The sequence below is a fragment of the Anolis sagrei genome, chromosome 2, assembly GCF_037176765.1.
Source record: "Anolis sagrei isolate rAnoSag1 chromosome 2, rAnoSag1.mat, whole genome shotgun sequence".
NCBI lineage: Eukaryota > Metazoa > Chordata > Lepidosauria > Squamata > Dactyloidae > Anolis > Anolis sagrei.
This window is the reverse complement of record NC_090022.1, coordinates 88935032-88951834: the sequence shown is the minus strand read 5'-3', so window position 1 is coordinate 88951834 and position 16803 is coordinate 88935032. Positions and strand designations below refer to the sequence as shown.

General features: G+C 37.3%; 1 protein-coding gene across 2 annotated transcripts in view; it reads left to right on the top strand.

The window, feature by feature from the left end:
* Positions 1 to 14826, top strand: part of SPOCK1 (SPARC (osteonectin), cwcv and kazal like domains proteoglycan 1) — a 618789-nt gene extending 603963 nt beyond the window's left edge. The window contains exons 8-12 of one of the 2 annotated variants that reach the window (XM_067463684.1): positions 998 to 1219; positions 2913 to 2975; positions 7420 to 7557; positions 10093 to 10173; positions 10413 to 10501. In XM_067463684.1, coding sequence (XP_067319785.1) covers positions 998 to 1219; positions 2913 to 2975; positions 7420 to 7557; positions 10093 to 10169 — 500 coding nt within the window. In that variant the 3' untranslated portion in view covers positions 10170 to 10173; positions 10413 to 10501. Of the gene's footprint in view, positions 1 to 997; positions 1220 to 2912; positions 2976 to 7419; positions 7558 to 10092; positions 10174 to 10412 lie in introns of both variants that reach the window. The other variant, XM_060759863.2, reaches the window with a different exon arrangement.
* Positions 14827 to 16803: the final 1977 nt, after the last annotated feature.

Genomic DNA, 16803 nt, shown 5'->3' with positions numbered 1-16803 from the left:
AGATTTGTAACCTAGAATAAGGCTTGTGGATTTCCCCCCCTCAAGACTCAAAAGAAGAAATACTAGTTGATTAAGGAAACATCAATTCCCTGCCACTTCAGTGAATCTGAAGGTGTAAGTTTCCACCAGAAACATGGGCCAATTTTGTCATAAATCGCTACTGGAAATCATACAGCTAAGGTTTTTTGTTTTTTTTAAGGCTCTGCCTTTACATAACACAAGCACAAATATATCTTATCCATCAAAGTGAGAGTGTAACAGTTTGTTAACTTGAAAAATGCAGGCTTTTTTGTTTGGGGGATGTACTATAGAAATGGAATATTTCAAGAATGTGAAAGGATATTATTAAGTAAGAAAAGTGTTCCAGCATCTTTCATAGTGGCTTTTGTTTTCCCATTCTAAGCATTGTAGATACAGGCTCACATGTGTTACAGGGCTTTCAATATGTTATTCTACTCCAAATAGGAGCATGATGAGCAGCAGCGAGGTAGTTGTTTCTCCTGCCTGGAGTAAGGCCAAGTTACTCTCCTCTCACCATAGCATTTGACATTTTAGTTTAATATTTGCTTTGAATTACCTTGAGTATAAATCTTTGGCCAAAAAGCAGACTAAAGAAAGAAAAAATTGATATCTTCCACATCCCAACAAACAGAAGACAAGATTGAATTCTGAATGAAAACTGACTTCAGTGAACTGTGAACTGCCTTACTTTGCCACAGACATTTGTAGAACACCTATGAATGGCCGTGACTCAGGTTGTTATCCCTCTCTTTGATTTGATTCGCTCTACTGTCTCTTCAGGCCATTTGGTCCATTTACACTTTTCTCTGAATTGGGATTTTGTTCCATTTCCAAGAAAGAAAGTTTAATCTGAAATCAATTCTAACCCAACCTTTTAAAAGGCTTGTGAACACAGTCAATTAGTGGATATTCTTGTTTCCTAAAGATGTCTGTGTATTTTTGCTTCAGTCGGTGTTGTTTGCTCCTGCCTTTACAGGATTCGACACTAGCATATTACCAATCTGTAAGGACTCGTTGGGCTGGATGTTCAACAAACTGGATATGAACTATGACCTTCTTCTTGATCACTCTGAGATCAATGCCATTTATCTTGATAAGTATGAGCCATGCATTAAACCACTCTTCAACTCCTGCGATTCTTTCAAAGATGGAAAGCTTTCAAACAATGAATGGTGTTACTGCTTTCAGAAACCTGGAGGTAAGGCCCTGGATCTCATACTAGAAAATCAGTGATACCTGCTATTCTGGATGGAGGTTTCTGGGAACTGTAGTAAAAAAGAGAAATGTTGCTAAGTTCTGCTATTATTACTTTTAGCATCCTGTGTATGGCATTAATGACTCTAATTGTCCATAAATGCAAAACTGCTGACACCCCAAAATACAGTGAGACAAAATGTTTGTCCTGGTGATTAATGTCAGATTTATTTGGTATTAAGCAGAATGCAGCATAGCCAATGAAGTATGAACTTGTGGTAGGAAACAAGATAGAAATACACAGGATGATCTGGTAAAAACCAAAACTATCATTTATTGGTTCAAAAAATCTATCTGGGAGAGAAAATATATTTTGGTACAAGAATCCATAAAGCTGACTCTCATGTGTGAGGATCAGCTATCCTAAGCCAGAAAATTAAATTAAAAATACTTTAATTTGGTATTGGAATGAAATTAGAAGACATCTACCCTCCAAGTAGAGAGCATTCAACACACAAGATGGCATAGCAGAGAAGGCCCTGTGGTATAATGCCCCCACTAGTGAGAGACATTAGAAGATCCCTCCAGCAAACCTCAATCGTTGTGGAAAGTATATAAAGGGAAAGGAGGACCTTCAAGTATAGCGGTCTCAAGATTCCAAGCTATTCATTCTGAATGTCATCACTATCACCCTGAATTCAGATTAGGATTACAATTAGGAGTCAGTGCAATTTGTTCAAGACTGTTATGTGGTGTCCATATGATATGTCAGTCAGCAATCTTGCTGCTGTGCTTTGTGGTAATTGTAGCTTCTCAGTCACCACCAAGGTCAGCTCCACTAGCATATATTACAACAGTCTAATCCTGAAAGTATATGAACTGTTGTAGGAAAAGCTAGGAAAGGCTATAGCTAGTGGGTCAGTTGATGCTGGACTGTCTGCATTTCTAGTAGTACTACCATGCTATACACATACTTCCTGGTGACTTCTAAATGCTTTGGGCTACAATTCCCTTGAAGTTCCTCCTAGCATGCCCAAGGACCAGAGATTATGAAACCACAGTCCAAAATATCTCAAGTATAGCAGGTTCCTTCCCTCATCTGATTGTGTTGATGGCCTCCTACTCAGTGACTGCAAAATGCATTTATTCTGTCTTGTGTATATTTTGGCATATGCCTTTTAATATTGTTGTATCTGTTGTTTTAACTATGTTTTACCCCACCTCAAATCACAAGGAGAACCGGGTAACAGGTGATGATGGTGATAATGGTATCATATGAGCATTGAAATGCTCCATATGTTCCCTGAGAAATCTAGACCACAGCCCTAGCTTGCAGTGAGACCCTAATTTCAATTGCTATTAGCTTATTGCTTATGTTATTGCTGATAATGTGGAAATCTGTCTATTAGCAAGCAGTAAATTAGCATCCTGGCTTTATAGGAGGCTGATGAAGGGAAGGGAAAACTGTTTAACAACCAAAATGGCCCCTAAACACTATTTTTAAGCATAACATGTTGTGAATTTTTTTAATTAGTAAAGCTAATGGCATACATTTGTTCTGCAGTACAGTACAAGCATATGTGGTTCATTTGTTCCCAGGTGAGCTATAGACTACATTGCCTGTCAATTCTGAAGCTAATCATTAGAGAATCTGTCCCTTACCATCTGGAAACTAACTTTCCTATATTATGTTTTAGGTCTCCCTTGCCAGAATGAGATGAACAGAATTCAGAAGCTGGGCAAAGGGAAAAGCCTGATGGGTAAGCTCAGTTATTTGCCACTCACTCATCTCAGCCACTAATTAAAACTTCTGTTACTATAGTACTATAACATTACATGCTGTAACCGCTTCTCAACAGGACAATAATGAGAATGCCATCCCCACCACCATCCAGTTATGTGTTACCTTCTTCATGGAATCATATAAATAAAAGAGAACAGTCTGTACGAAATATATTCCATGATTTGGCACACTAAATAGCATTACATGAAAGCAAGATTGCCCTTCCACTGGAATTTCAAATCAGTTCAATTTCAAATTAGTTCCATACACTTTACCCATATAGTTTGAATATATTTTATTTTATCTCTGTACAACACTGATATATAAAAACCTGCTTTATCAAATCTGCCCCCAGTCCCTGAAGCCCTGCACTTTTCATTGTGTTGTAATGATAGGCATATTAAAGCATTATTAATATGTAGATCACATAGTGCCATTTGGAAATTGAAGACTCCATCTGTTAAACTGCAGGTTTTTAATACTAATAGCGCAGGACACTGTGAGGTAATGTCTGAGTGCATTTCTCTTCCACTAATAATACTTTGTAGTTAAAGTAAAATAATATGTAGAGGAAAATAATTTAGATATAATTTCATTGCTCTAAAGTGCCAACAGTGACATTCCCACATAAGTTTTTTTTTTAAAAAAAAAAACACAAGTGGACAAGAAAATCATTATATTTTTAACAAAGTTAAATGGAAAGAGTGGTTTGATGATGTGAACCTTCTCTACTGGAGCTGTCAATCATTTTTCATCTCTATAAAAATATTAACACAAATCATTTTTAATAAAACAACATACAATGTAAAACTACACCAAACAGCTACAAATTACAAACTAAAATAATATTTAAACATAAACTAAGATATACATACCTCAAACAAAAATAAGAAACAAATTATTTCCAACTTTCCAGCTAATGGTAGTAGGTGCTCAGATGTAATACTTCCTCTGCATTAAATGAATTTCTACTTGTTTTAACCCTGCTATTCTTCTAATATGAATAATTTCATCCAATAATCCCTCAAACTTTCCCAAAGCAGGTCAACAAAGTCATATTGTTTCATTCGGTATTTCATTTCTATTTATTTATTTATTTCATGTCAGAAGCAACTTGAGAACATACTGTAGGTCAGTTCTGGTGTGTGAGAATCGATCATCTACAAAAACGTTGCCCAGGGAACACCCAGATAGGTTACCACCCTGTGGGAGGTTTCTCTCATGTTCCCACATGGGAAGCTGGGGCTGATAAATGGGAGCTCACCCCATCTCGCGGATTCAAACAGCCAACCCCCAGGTCAGCAGTTCAGCTGGCACGAGGGTTTAACCCATTGCACCACTGTGGCTCCAATTTCTGTATAATATAATATATAATATGTTGTATAATATTTTTATTATAGAACATATTAACACTTATCTGCTACATTCTCTTACATCAGCTATATAACAATATATGTCTTAATTAGTATAGTACTTCAAAATAACATCACAAAACAGCAGTTATTACATTTTTATATGTAATCTTATCCTCTAACTTCTCTCATTACTATGTTTTCTTGCTAAATAAAATATCTAATTAATTAACTATGTAGATCTCTCTTTTTAAAATGATACCCATCTTCCCAATTTTATACAGTGAGTTTTATTATTTCAAAATCACAAAAATCCTTTCAATGATTTTACTACAGAATTGGTGGAAGGTCTCATTCTGACACCTGAAGTTATTATGAAATATAAGGCCGTATGCATCTGAAAAGCATTCCTTAAATCAACACTACCATTCAGAGTGGAGCACAGGCAATAATTCAATGCTTTAAAAAACAATATACCATTAAATAAACAATTCAATTAAAAATGTAAACAAGATTAAAAGTATTAAAACATACAAAACTTTGCAATTACAACTATAAAACCACGTTTTCTGCAATCATAGCCAGACCATTCCGATAATCATTACACAAATCCAAGTCCATCTATTACACTGTGTTTTTTGCCAAATGCTTGATCCCAAAGCCATGTTTTCACTCTCTTTCTGAAGGTCAGGAGAGAAGGGGCTCATCTAATATCACTGGGGAGGGAGTTCCACAGCCAAAGGGCCACCACTGAAAAGGCCCTGTCTCTCGTTCCCACCAATCACACCTGTGAAGGAGGTGGGACCGAGAGCAGGGCCTCTCCAGACGATCTTAATCTCCAAGATGGTTCATAGGAGGAGATACATTCAGACAGGTAAGCTGGACCAGAACCATCTGTGTCACTTGCTGAATGGTGGATGAGGTGCTCCTCTGAAAGGGAAAGAACAATTTAAGAGTTGGTAGCAAAAAGTATCTTGATAGCATTGTGTGAAAGATATGCTAGGAAGATCAGGTGGAAGGCTTCTGTATTTATATGTGAATTGCCCATTTTCATGAGATGGATTTTTAAAATAAAATAGCTAGTAAAACGGGTGGGGGGGGGAGAGAAAAAGATCTGCCACCGTGTTAAAGCTTCTCCTCAAAATTATATGAAACCAGTTGCTCCTGTCTTAAGAGCATTTGAAATATCTGCCTGACTCACCACCACCTCCAATGAATAAGGTGGTGAATTCAGAGGAGTAAGCATTTAGGGGCAGGTTCATTTTTTAAAAGGAGGTTCTAATAGCCTAGATAGCATTTTGTAATTACAGATATTCACTTTCTATTCAGAATGATGGTTTTCTGGGCCTATTGCTTTTAAAAGGTAAAGTTAAAAAGCTATGATTTTTTCCATCACTTCTTATAGCCAGTTAGATACAGGAAGATTAATGTTCACATATTTATAAACTACAGTGGTAACATTTAAAAGCTGGACACCCTCTCTAATATTGACAGTGGCTGGATAGAGAATGCACTGATTTATAATGTATTAAATATATGAGCGATTTCCCATTCCTGTGTCTTTTATATAAGTAATAGCATGGCATTTAAACAATGCATTTCCCTTCATTTTCCCCTCCATGGGAAATGGAGTAGAAATAGTCCTTTTAACATATATGCACACTCTGCAGAGATGCTCTTATGTATGGAACTGGTGAAAGGAGACTCTTTTTTTATTATGAGCAATAAATCAAGTGGCATCTCACTGACAAAGGTGCTAGATATTTTCTCAGATATCATTGGACACTATAAAAACCTGCTTTTCTGTGCTTGGAATTGAAGCGAACGGCAGACAATGGAGATTGCTATACAGGCATCTACAAGGGTTTCATCTAACTCTCATCTCCAGAAAGAAGCGATTTGTATTGCATATATGCACTCAGGTGCGGTATTTACATGGTATCCGCTGAAGTTAGTGACAGAAATAAGCAAGCATTCTTACAAGAGAAAAGACTTTTTGGGTGAAGGACCACAATGTTACATAAAACAGCTGGAATCACTGTGTTTATTATAAAATGAAGGCATGCCTAGAATTAATTTCTAACTTTTCTTCCACTTTGGCTTGGCCTCCCCACATGTGAATACGTCCAGCAACTATGCATATTTAATACACCGAACTTCTTAGAAGCAGATGGGAAGTACCTTCCAGGGGTAATTTATCCTCTTATTGTCAGCGCTGAAATCTGTAAATTAAAAGGGAAACATGGCAGCAATTAATTGCTTTCTCATTGGCTTTCCACAGTAGGATGTGTTGTGTGTGCATGGAAAGATTTTGTTACAAGGCAGAAAAGACTGGACTGCATTCACTTGTGCCATTGGGCATGGAAAATAAAACAGCATCATAGGGTGTATCTAGCATTCACCAGAGCTCTACAGATCTCACACTTGTATCTGCAATGTCACAGGTTTCCCCATGGCACTGTTGTGGAGACAGCTAGGAAATTGAATGCTGGTTACACAACTACAGTTATCAGTGGCTTCAAGAAAAATATTAAAAGGGTTGGATTTAATATTAAATATGTTGGGTAGCTTAAGGTAGTGTTCTAAATACCTCAAAAGTCCCAAATCTCCTCTGATCTTGGAAGCTGAGCAGAGTTTGGCCCAGTTAATACTTGGATGGGAGACTACTAATGAATACCAAATGCTGTAGGTTCTATTTCAGAGGAGAGAACTGGGGAAACCACCTCCAAGTACTCCTTACATAAGAAAACCCTATGAAATTAATAGGGTTCTCTTGTCGAGAGGCTACTTAAAGACCCACACATCCTAAACAGGGTGATGCAATCTTTCTCAATACTGTATGTTTGGAAGCATCCTACACAAAAAACAACATCACAAAGCTGTTGACTTAAGATGAGATTGATGTGTCTGTGTCATGTGTTTATAGCATGTTCTTGCAACATAGCTGAAGTTGACTTCCTTGAAGATCATGGCCAGTCTCAGGCCAACCTTTTCTCTAATTTAGTCTACAATAGTCTACAATTGCATGCTTATCTCTTACTGACACGGGCCTGATTGTGCTACCTCCAGGTACATTCATTCCACGATGCAATGAGGAAGGCTATTACAAAGCGACTCAGTGCCATGGAAGTACTGGCCAGTGTTGGTGTGTTGATAAGTACGGCAATGAGATAGCCGGCTCAAGGAAGCAAGGGACTGTTAGCTGTGGTGAGTAATGGCACACTTCCTTTATAGACCAAATAGGGCTTAATATAGTATGATCCCTTGCCCACTGCTGCAAAACTTGACTATGAGAGCGCAATATGCCATAAGGAGAAACATCTTAGCTGTAATGGTAAGTAAGTATGTTCAAGTCTTTGTATTTACAGTGTATATGGGCTCACAAAAGAAACTTTTCTTTCTGAACAAGCAAGTCAATATGAGCATGCATGACCATATGAAAATGTTTGATTTGTTGTTTTTTCTGTCAGCTTAGAAACTATAGTAGTTTGTATTTAAATAAAATATGCTGTTGAGGAAGGCTAATATATTTAAAATGTGAATTTTAAGTGAATTTTATTGCTTCCCATACAATACAAAGTACACCATCAAGGAACCCTACAACTTACCTGTGTCATGTTTTATAAACTAGTTTTATAATAGAGGCTTAATCTGAAGAACTTTTTCTGATATTGCCCCACCAAGGATACATACATACACACACACACTTGTAATTACACAAATACAATTGCACACACAAAAGAACTATGCGTGGCTATTTCAATATTTTCTTATACAGTTCAGCTCTTTATTAGTGAAAATTAGTTTTTAATAAAACATGTTAGCAAAAGAGAGGATCAGCAATCAGTGAAGTCCTATAATATTTTTGATAGCTAGAACATTATTAAAAGGCATCCAACTCTTACAAATTAAAAGTTTCAGATTGGAACTTCTTCTTCAGGCTTCAAGCCTGAAGATCATTTTGGATAATGCATGTGTGTTTAAATTTCACCTTCCAAAATTACAAGAGTGGGGAAAGTAAAAGCATTCAAAGTTCCTTTTATTAATACTTTCCATATTGAGACAGTATACGAAGATTGTTGCATAGCTACACTGGTATAATTTGGTGTAGTGGCAAATCTGTGGTGGGAATAAAAAAAAATCACTGCAAAGAAAAGAAGGCAGATTTTTCTTTGGTTTTACCTGGACAAGAAAGTTGCTGGCCCTAAGCAGCCTGTTTGGGTTTTTTTTCCATGTCAGCCTTTCAGGGCAGATATTCATTAACTTAAAATGAACCATGGGGACAGTAGCTTGCAAAATTATCAGCCCCATCACACATGCAGTTTTGGAAGCCATTGTCCTCAGAGAGCTTTTGATCCCAAGGATGTCTAAAGAAGATGCTTGGAGCCAGCAACCATGTTTTCCAGACAATGTCAACAGAAATGTTTCTTCCCTGCAGCAGAATGCAACCCGAGTAAAATGCCTCTGTGTAAATTGCATGGGCATAGTATACCAACAGACCCTCTGTATAGATGATTGGCAGGTGATTCCGAAGTATATCACAGGGACACATGTTCAGTTATATGTTGGGTTCAGGTTATGCCTGCAAGATTTTACCCACAGTCTGAAGAGATAGTGCCAAGGGCCCACCACTAGGTACTCAATGCAAGATGAAATCAACAGTTGTACTCTGGCTTTCATGGGAACCCATTGCCTTTACTGGTCTCATCGGTGAGGCTCTAATACGCTCTCAAATATTCCACTCTATCAAGACCAGATTTGTATCAAATTTGAAAACTCTAATTAGTATAGACTTGTCTGGGTTAACAAACCCTCTGGTTGATATTCCTTTTTGCAAAGGATATTTTAACATCCATCTAGCCAACCTCTTTTCCTTCCCATCCATTATATAGTTGATAGGGTCCCCCACCCCTCAAAAACTCACATTGAGAGGACGATAAAAGATAGACAAAGAAGCACAGGCTTTCAGGGCTGGGGAGCAGTAGCATATCTGCATTGAGCAACGCAATAATCAATGCTAGAAAACAGCAGGATTCTGCCAATCTGACTAAAGTTGTGTGTTCTGCCTACAATGGGCAAGTTAAACAAGCAGCTACCTCCACAATTGCTTCCAAAATTTGTTTACTTATGCAGCAGAGTTAATTATTTTATTTTGCATCTGAAAATCAATGTACTGTATTATTAGTTTTGAGTCAAAGGTTTTCTGAAACATGTTGAATTACTCTTCTTTGGTGTAGAAACCTGTCCCTGCTACTTTCCATATTATTTCTGCTTCTTGCGTAAAATATCTCCTAAAGAAGTAGTGTTCAGGATCAAGTGAGATATACCTTTAAATCTATAGACAGAAAGATGCAATTGTATCAAAATGAAGTGATCACTTTCCATAACTTTATTTTAGTACAGACTATATACATAAGTTGCCAACAATTGCATCTTTGGGGGGTGGGGGTTGGGTGTCCAGTATGGATATACAGAGCTATTATTGTGACCAACAATCATAAGCAAATAAAAAATGAACAAATCAACCCATGTATATTAATTTAATTAAGAACTGGCCAATTTATCGTTTCCTTGTGTATCCTATTTTTCTCATTACACAGGACTACAATCTGCCATCTCTAAAATTATGTTCAATATTTTCTTACCTACTAACAGGGCAAAAGCAGAAATTCACAGTTAGTGTTGTTTGTGATAGGGTTTTTATGAGGTTTGCAATTTACTGAGACCGCCAACTCATTTCAGATATCTTCGAACACTCCTCAGATGGTGGTGTCTTTCAGTCACCATTGACCTGGAATGGATTTGAACCCACCATTTAGAGATGTAAGGTTCTGTCATCCACTATTGCTTCCTCCTGAAAACGCATGGTTTTGTGGGTGCAGCAGATGACTGTATGTTATTTTGAACACCTGTTGTCATGCTTTTCATTCGTAAAATTTTTGTATTGTTTTTTTTAAGAAATAGGCTTTAACTAGTATGCCTAAGTAAAGAGAGTTTGATATGTCTTGACAGAAAATTACAAAAAAAAATCCCCTATAACTTTGAATTCTTTCATGTTGCAGAAGAAGAGCAAGAAACCTCAGGGGATTTTGGCAGTGGTGGGTCAGTAATATTGTTGGATGATCTGGAAGAGGAACATGAAACAACAAAGAAGGACAAAGAAGGGAAACAAAAGATCCATGTAAGAGCAACTAATGATGATGATGAAGACGAAGACGATGATAAGGATGATGAAATTGGCTATATATGGTAGTTCCGATAGCTCTAAGGACTCATGTTTTGCACAATATCACAAGTCATTTCGTAACTCTTCAATGGTAACTGAAGCATCAGGCATAACACACGGAGCTCAGCCTAAGGCTGTATGGGCATTCCAATATGCACACAAATCTCCCTCACAATGGGGCTCCCCTTTCACTTTACTGCAGGGCAAAACTCCACAAGCACAATGGAGGTTAGCATGCATTCATTGAAGTGAACTGGGAAGCACTTTCCGACGCAAGAGCTCCTTGCACATGTGAAACCTGCTTTGTACACACATGTGTATTGGAGCTCCTGGGCCCAACAAACTGCAGAATGGGGAACATTCTCTATCTAACTTGATTTAATTTTGTACACTGTGTTTACCTTGCGAGACAGCCTTCCCCCTCAACTAGCTACTGTTCTGAGTAAGTGTAAGTATTGTTCTCTCTTACTGGCATGGTGGCGCATTCTATTTAGTCAAACTTCCATAGTTTAATCTGCTCACATAGTGCATCATTTTTAATGAAATGCAGAACGCTGCAGGGAGTCAGCACATCTGAGCAACATTACTAGGCTCCTCTTCTTTTATCAATGTTGGAAGTTTTCAATTAATTGGTTTTTTTAATTGCACCATTCGTTGTAAGTTATTACTGTGTTTTCTTTCTTTAATGCCAAAAGCAGGTGATTATTTTGTCTCTCCATCTGGGACTTGTTATAAAAAATTAAATCCCATAGCATCTTCCAGTGTGGCTTCAAGTTGGAAATAATTCCCTCTTACTTATTTGTCACTTCCTCTGACAGAGCTTGCCACAACATATCTCCAGCAGAGCCCAGTTAGGTAAAAAAAAACTGTAGAACAAGATCTCATTTGACATTTGCTGTCATTGACCAGTATCAGTTTTGCTCAAATATAATCAATATAGTCTTAATTTTGTAAATTGTTTGAGAAAGCTTGAAACCTCTCAGTGCCTGTGTCTATATAGGCACATGCACAGGCACACAAACTTCTAGTAAGAGTGGTTTTTCAAAACATGTCAGGAAGAAATGCTTTCCAAAACTGCTTCTGTATTTTTATTTTTTGCAGTCATTTTGCCAGCTTGCAAGTCTTGGATTTTGCTTTGATCAAGTTTGTGCTAATGCTATGCAAGCTGCTTCTGCTTCCTAAATAGCATTCCACTGGATTTGCTGAAAATGCTTTTTCTTCATTTACTCTAAATGATTCCTTATTTGGAAGCACTGAAGCTGTCAGAGGCGCTAACCATCAAAAGTAATAAGCTGTCTTTGCTTTAGTTTAAATTATTAATATTTATTTGCTCTATTTTACAAGAAAAAACATCCTAAGGCAGTTGTGCCTATAGTTACTATCACTTCTGGTTAAAATGACATGTGATCATTACACTTATAAGTCAGAGGAGCATGATTAAAATTAATACTTAAGCCGCCTCCTCTATGTTGCCGTAGCAGCATCCTACTGCACCATGTGGCTCTTTGGTATGGGAAAATGAAGGTGCCATAGCAAACGCTTTCTCATGTTTGTTATCCACATAAGGGCAAAACATGATGAATGTGTCTGAGAAGCATGGAGAGGGCGAAAATGATTTTGTAACAAGCCTCCTGATATTCTCATTAAATTCAAGGGAGTAATTGCCAGATGTTTCTTAAATTCTGCAGACACCAAGGGTCATGATCATTTTTGTCTGTCAGGGCAAACACAGTGCTGTTATATCAGAAATTAATATGGCCTGTACACTTCAAAAGAAAAAGAAAAAAAAGCTTATATTTCTGTGAGAAAGTGCTACTTTTTTAGTGTGGATTTCTGTACAGTTTTCTGGCAGCTGCACAGTGGTACCTGTCCTCAGACTCTTGTTTGTTGTGTGTGATATTTAGCTTATTTATGCATTTTGCTTCTGATGTGACAAGGTCTGGGGTTGCTTTTTTAAACAGTGTGTCATAGAAATGTCTGGTTGCATTGATGAACCCTTCCAATAGTAATGCCAAATGCCATGATGTCAATATTGCGTTTTGCCTGTTTCTATTTGTTTTGATATTGTCAGGAAGAGCAGCCTAAATTCATTGACCTTGTCAACTTTTAATAATACCTTGCTGAGACAGTGCCTCCCAGATAACAGCCTTAGCCTGACATCCTGGGCACCATGGATTCCAGTATTTAAATGGGCAAATTGTCCTTTGGCTTGTCAAGGAACCAAAATACTATCATTTAGTAATCATTCATAACTATACATTTTCTATATCTAAATAAATGTATAGCCCCTACTGAAGTACATCCATATTACAGCTCTGGCGTGTTCATCTGTTTTAGCCAGAGCAGTGGAAACACTGGCATGTTCTCTTATGCTTAAATGTAATGGGATCCAATGAAGCCATTGCATTCTGCCCAAATGCCATTTGGCCTCTGATCACAGCCCTTAGACCAGCTGTTGGATTCATATGGCCCTCCAGATGTTTCTGAATTATAATCTTGGTCTGGCTGCTGGGTGTTGCAGTTCAACAACATAGAATCACAGAGTTGGAAGAGACCTCAAGGGACATCCACTCCAACCCCTTGGCATGCAGGAATACACAATCAATACATATCTAGGGAGCCATTCAATTCCCACTCCTGCCTTAGATCAAGAAATGAACAATGGAGGTTTGGGTTGAACTTCTATCCCAAAGGTTGCCATGCAATGTGGGGCGTGAGGGGGGTGCTCTGCCTTCCTCTCCACTCTTGCTTCTCTCCCATAAAGCCATACAACTACTTTTATGCAGGATGGCTATAACACAAAAAAGTAAAGGATAGCTACTGACAGAGTGAGGTTTTTGGCTTCTCCATAATAGGGAATGGAGTCATGTCTTAGTTCAAGTGTAAAGTCTCTGTTATGTATTTACATCTCCTAACTCATTCTCAGAAGGCACATCAGAGGATCAGGTCATGGGACTATTACTGCCATAGTTCAATCTCAGCATTGAAAGCAATTAATTGGATTATAAATGCTTCTAAGCAAAAACAGGTTTACCACCTTTAAGGGTTTCCTGGTTATACAGTGAATTGTATATGAGCTATTGAACAAATTAGTTACATAATGGTGAATTAGAAACTGTAGTGATGTACTCAGTTTCCTCATATTGATTGCTTAGATAATGTAATAAAACCTGCACAAACCAAGGTAACAGTGGTTTCAGCATGGGCATTATCTTTTTCGTACTCCCGGGACAACTTTCATTTAGGTATTGCTCTCACTCTGTCTCTTGCATATCTTCACATGCATATACACAATACCAGTGTATGAGCAGCTGTTCTTATGTGCATGTGTCAGTATGTGGCTATTTCATTTGTGTGCAGGAAACCAGTCAGAATCAGTACTTGATCAACATTATTCCCATAGAACCTATACCTAGATCATATCAACATCAACCAAGAAAACTTAATGAACAATGACTACTATATGCCATAGTGTTCTACAGAATATAATAAGCTTCATTATCTTCTGGACCAGGGCCACAATCTTTATGCAGATTACAATCTTGAAGTGAATTGTAGTATTAATGGTGCAAGTCATATGATTACACATCCAGACAAAATTAAAACAGCATTTTTGTTCTTATTTTGTGTGCCTGGCATCAGTGCTCTAAGTGCTGATTCCATTGTCTTAAAACATAACAGTAATAGTTTTTAATAGGACTTTTGTATGCACTCACATTCATAAACACATATTATATTGTCGTCTTTGAAATAGTTGCTTTACATTATTTACCTACAAATAAATAAAGCATGGTCATTCATTCTAGCAAATCCAGGATAATATAGCAAAATGTGAAAATTACAAGGAAGGATTGTATATTTCAGCAAATAATTAATCAACAGAAGTTGAACAACAATAGTTTCAAGAACCTTTGAATTAATTTCTGCTACAAAATAAATACTTGAAAACACACCCTGATTCAAGTGAATTTCTGTAGATTATATTAATTCTGACTTCTTGACATTTGATTTCTTATTTCTATTTAAACAAAAAAAAATCTTAACATTAGAAAAGGGCAAAATCTCAAAGGCATGTTGCAAAACTGCCACTTATTCTGGTAATTTCATATGGATCATAGCACCAGCAGCAACTAGAGACATTCCAACAATCTCAGATCTCAGTAGCAACTTAAGGGAAAGATCAGGTTTTTTCAGTCAAGCACCCATTGTTCTGTCCAAATTGTGCCAATGAAGCCAAATGAAATAGCATCTTTATAATCACCAAATAATATGATAGACAACCACACAATTTATGCTGTATTGTTTGCACCCCATAAGGAAGGGTTGGATATACACGATTCAGGAACTGGAAAAAATATTACACTTCAGGCAATTGTATAGAACTAGTACAAACCAAATGCGAATCTGTGACCAATTCTCTGATGTCCTTATTAACCCCCCAAATAAATGATGCAATTTATTTCCCATTAAATTTCTTTTGGAGAATAAATTTAACTACTATTTTGTTTTGACAAGCCAATAGGAGGCCTCCTATCCAGCTTCTGTGAAAATTATTTTGTTTTAGCATCTAATGACTTGATTTCTATCAGACAAAATATAATGACAATATTCCACTATGCCATAGAAAAAGAACATAAAGTGGGGTTATTTTGTACAATAGTATATACTGTTTTGATACTGTGGTCAGAACCACTAGCAGGTTCAAAGAGGTTGCATTGAAGAGCAATCAAAGATGCATGCAAGACCAAGCCATAGTGTGACTTGTCTCTGAAAGTACACTCTCCACATTTCATGTCTGTCTCGTGTAAATCAGCTTTTTAAAATAACTAAGTCATACTCATGGATTCTTCGGGTGATTTCCTTATGCTACATTACAAAGACTGCCAATATTTTTATACCAATTGACTTTTTTCTTTGATTTCTACACATACATTCATATACAAAATGACGAGATCTAACAAAAGCAACCTACAGGTGAAACAAGGATTCCATGTAATAGTATCTCATCTCATGCACACACAAATGAGGTAATTTGGGGAAACAGCTCCACATCTGATTCATGGATAAAACTCCAATTTCTTTCTGAATATTTCTGCAGAAGTCCAAAAGGAAGAAAGTGAAGGCAGATCAGTAAAGAGGGCAGATATAGCTATCCAGGTAGCAACGTGACATAACTCCCTTATGTGCACACCCCAACAAAGAATCAGTGCATTTGGATCAGGGACAGAGTTGTGCCTGAGCAAAGCTTAGCAGCCATTGCTTAGGACAGCATAAAGAAGCCAGCACATAATGTGGTAGTAGAAGCTTCCTTACACAACATAAAATAGTTATGCCAATGTAATCCCTTGTTATATCAGCATAATCCAGCAACAAGATTCCAACTACCACATACACTGTACTGATAAACATACTATTGTAACTACCAAGGTTGATTTTTCAGATCATCTTTTGGGAGGTGTGGAAAATTACTTTCCATATCTTGGCCATTCCTCTGAAAAAGTGATGGATGCTGTCAATACTAATGCTGTTGACCATCCACTGGATCAAGAAGATGGTCTTATGTAGCAATACAACCACTGTGACACATAGGAATCTCTGGAGCAGGTCCTACAATCATTTTCCTTTGAGTTCTTTAAAATAACAGGAATTCCTTTGGTTTTCTTCCCACTTCCAATCAAAATAAAACTTTCTAAATGTATGACTCACACTATTTCTGCCACAATGAATTGATGAAAACTCAAATGGCTATGCATATTTCTGAAGGGCTATGTTCCTTAACCCAAAATGTCCATAACTTTAATATCCCTGAAGTTCATTTGAGCAGAAGACAAGGAACAGAACATTCCACTGGAGGAAGAGTTTCAAATCAGAGATAAGAGTAAAATTGTCTAATGACCTATGTTAGTCACCAAGTCAGAATAAGATTGAGTTCTAGTACAATGGAGAGAAAAGTAGAATAGCTTCCAAATAATTGTCAAATTGTGGGAGTGGAAGCACTAGATTCTTTTCAAGCACAACAACCTCATCCTCTCCCCCTCTACCATTTCAACAGGGAAGACTGGATGAACTGTAGATACACTGTGGGCCCTTCCACACATGGATTATAACCCAGGTCAAAATGAGTTAAGGGGGAGTGGCTAAACAATGTTTAGCTAAAATGCAAAAGAAATCAGGTTAAAGGCTGCAAAACATGTGTTTAAACTCTTCTTCCTGAGAAACATGCATTT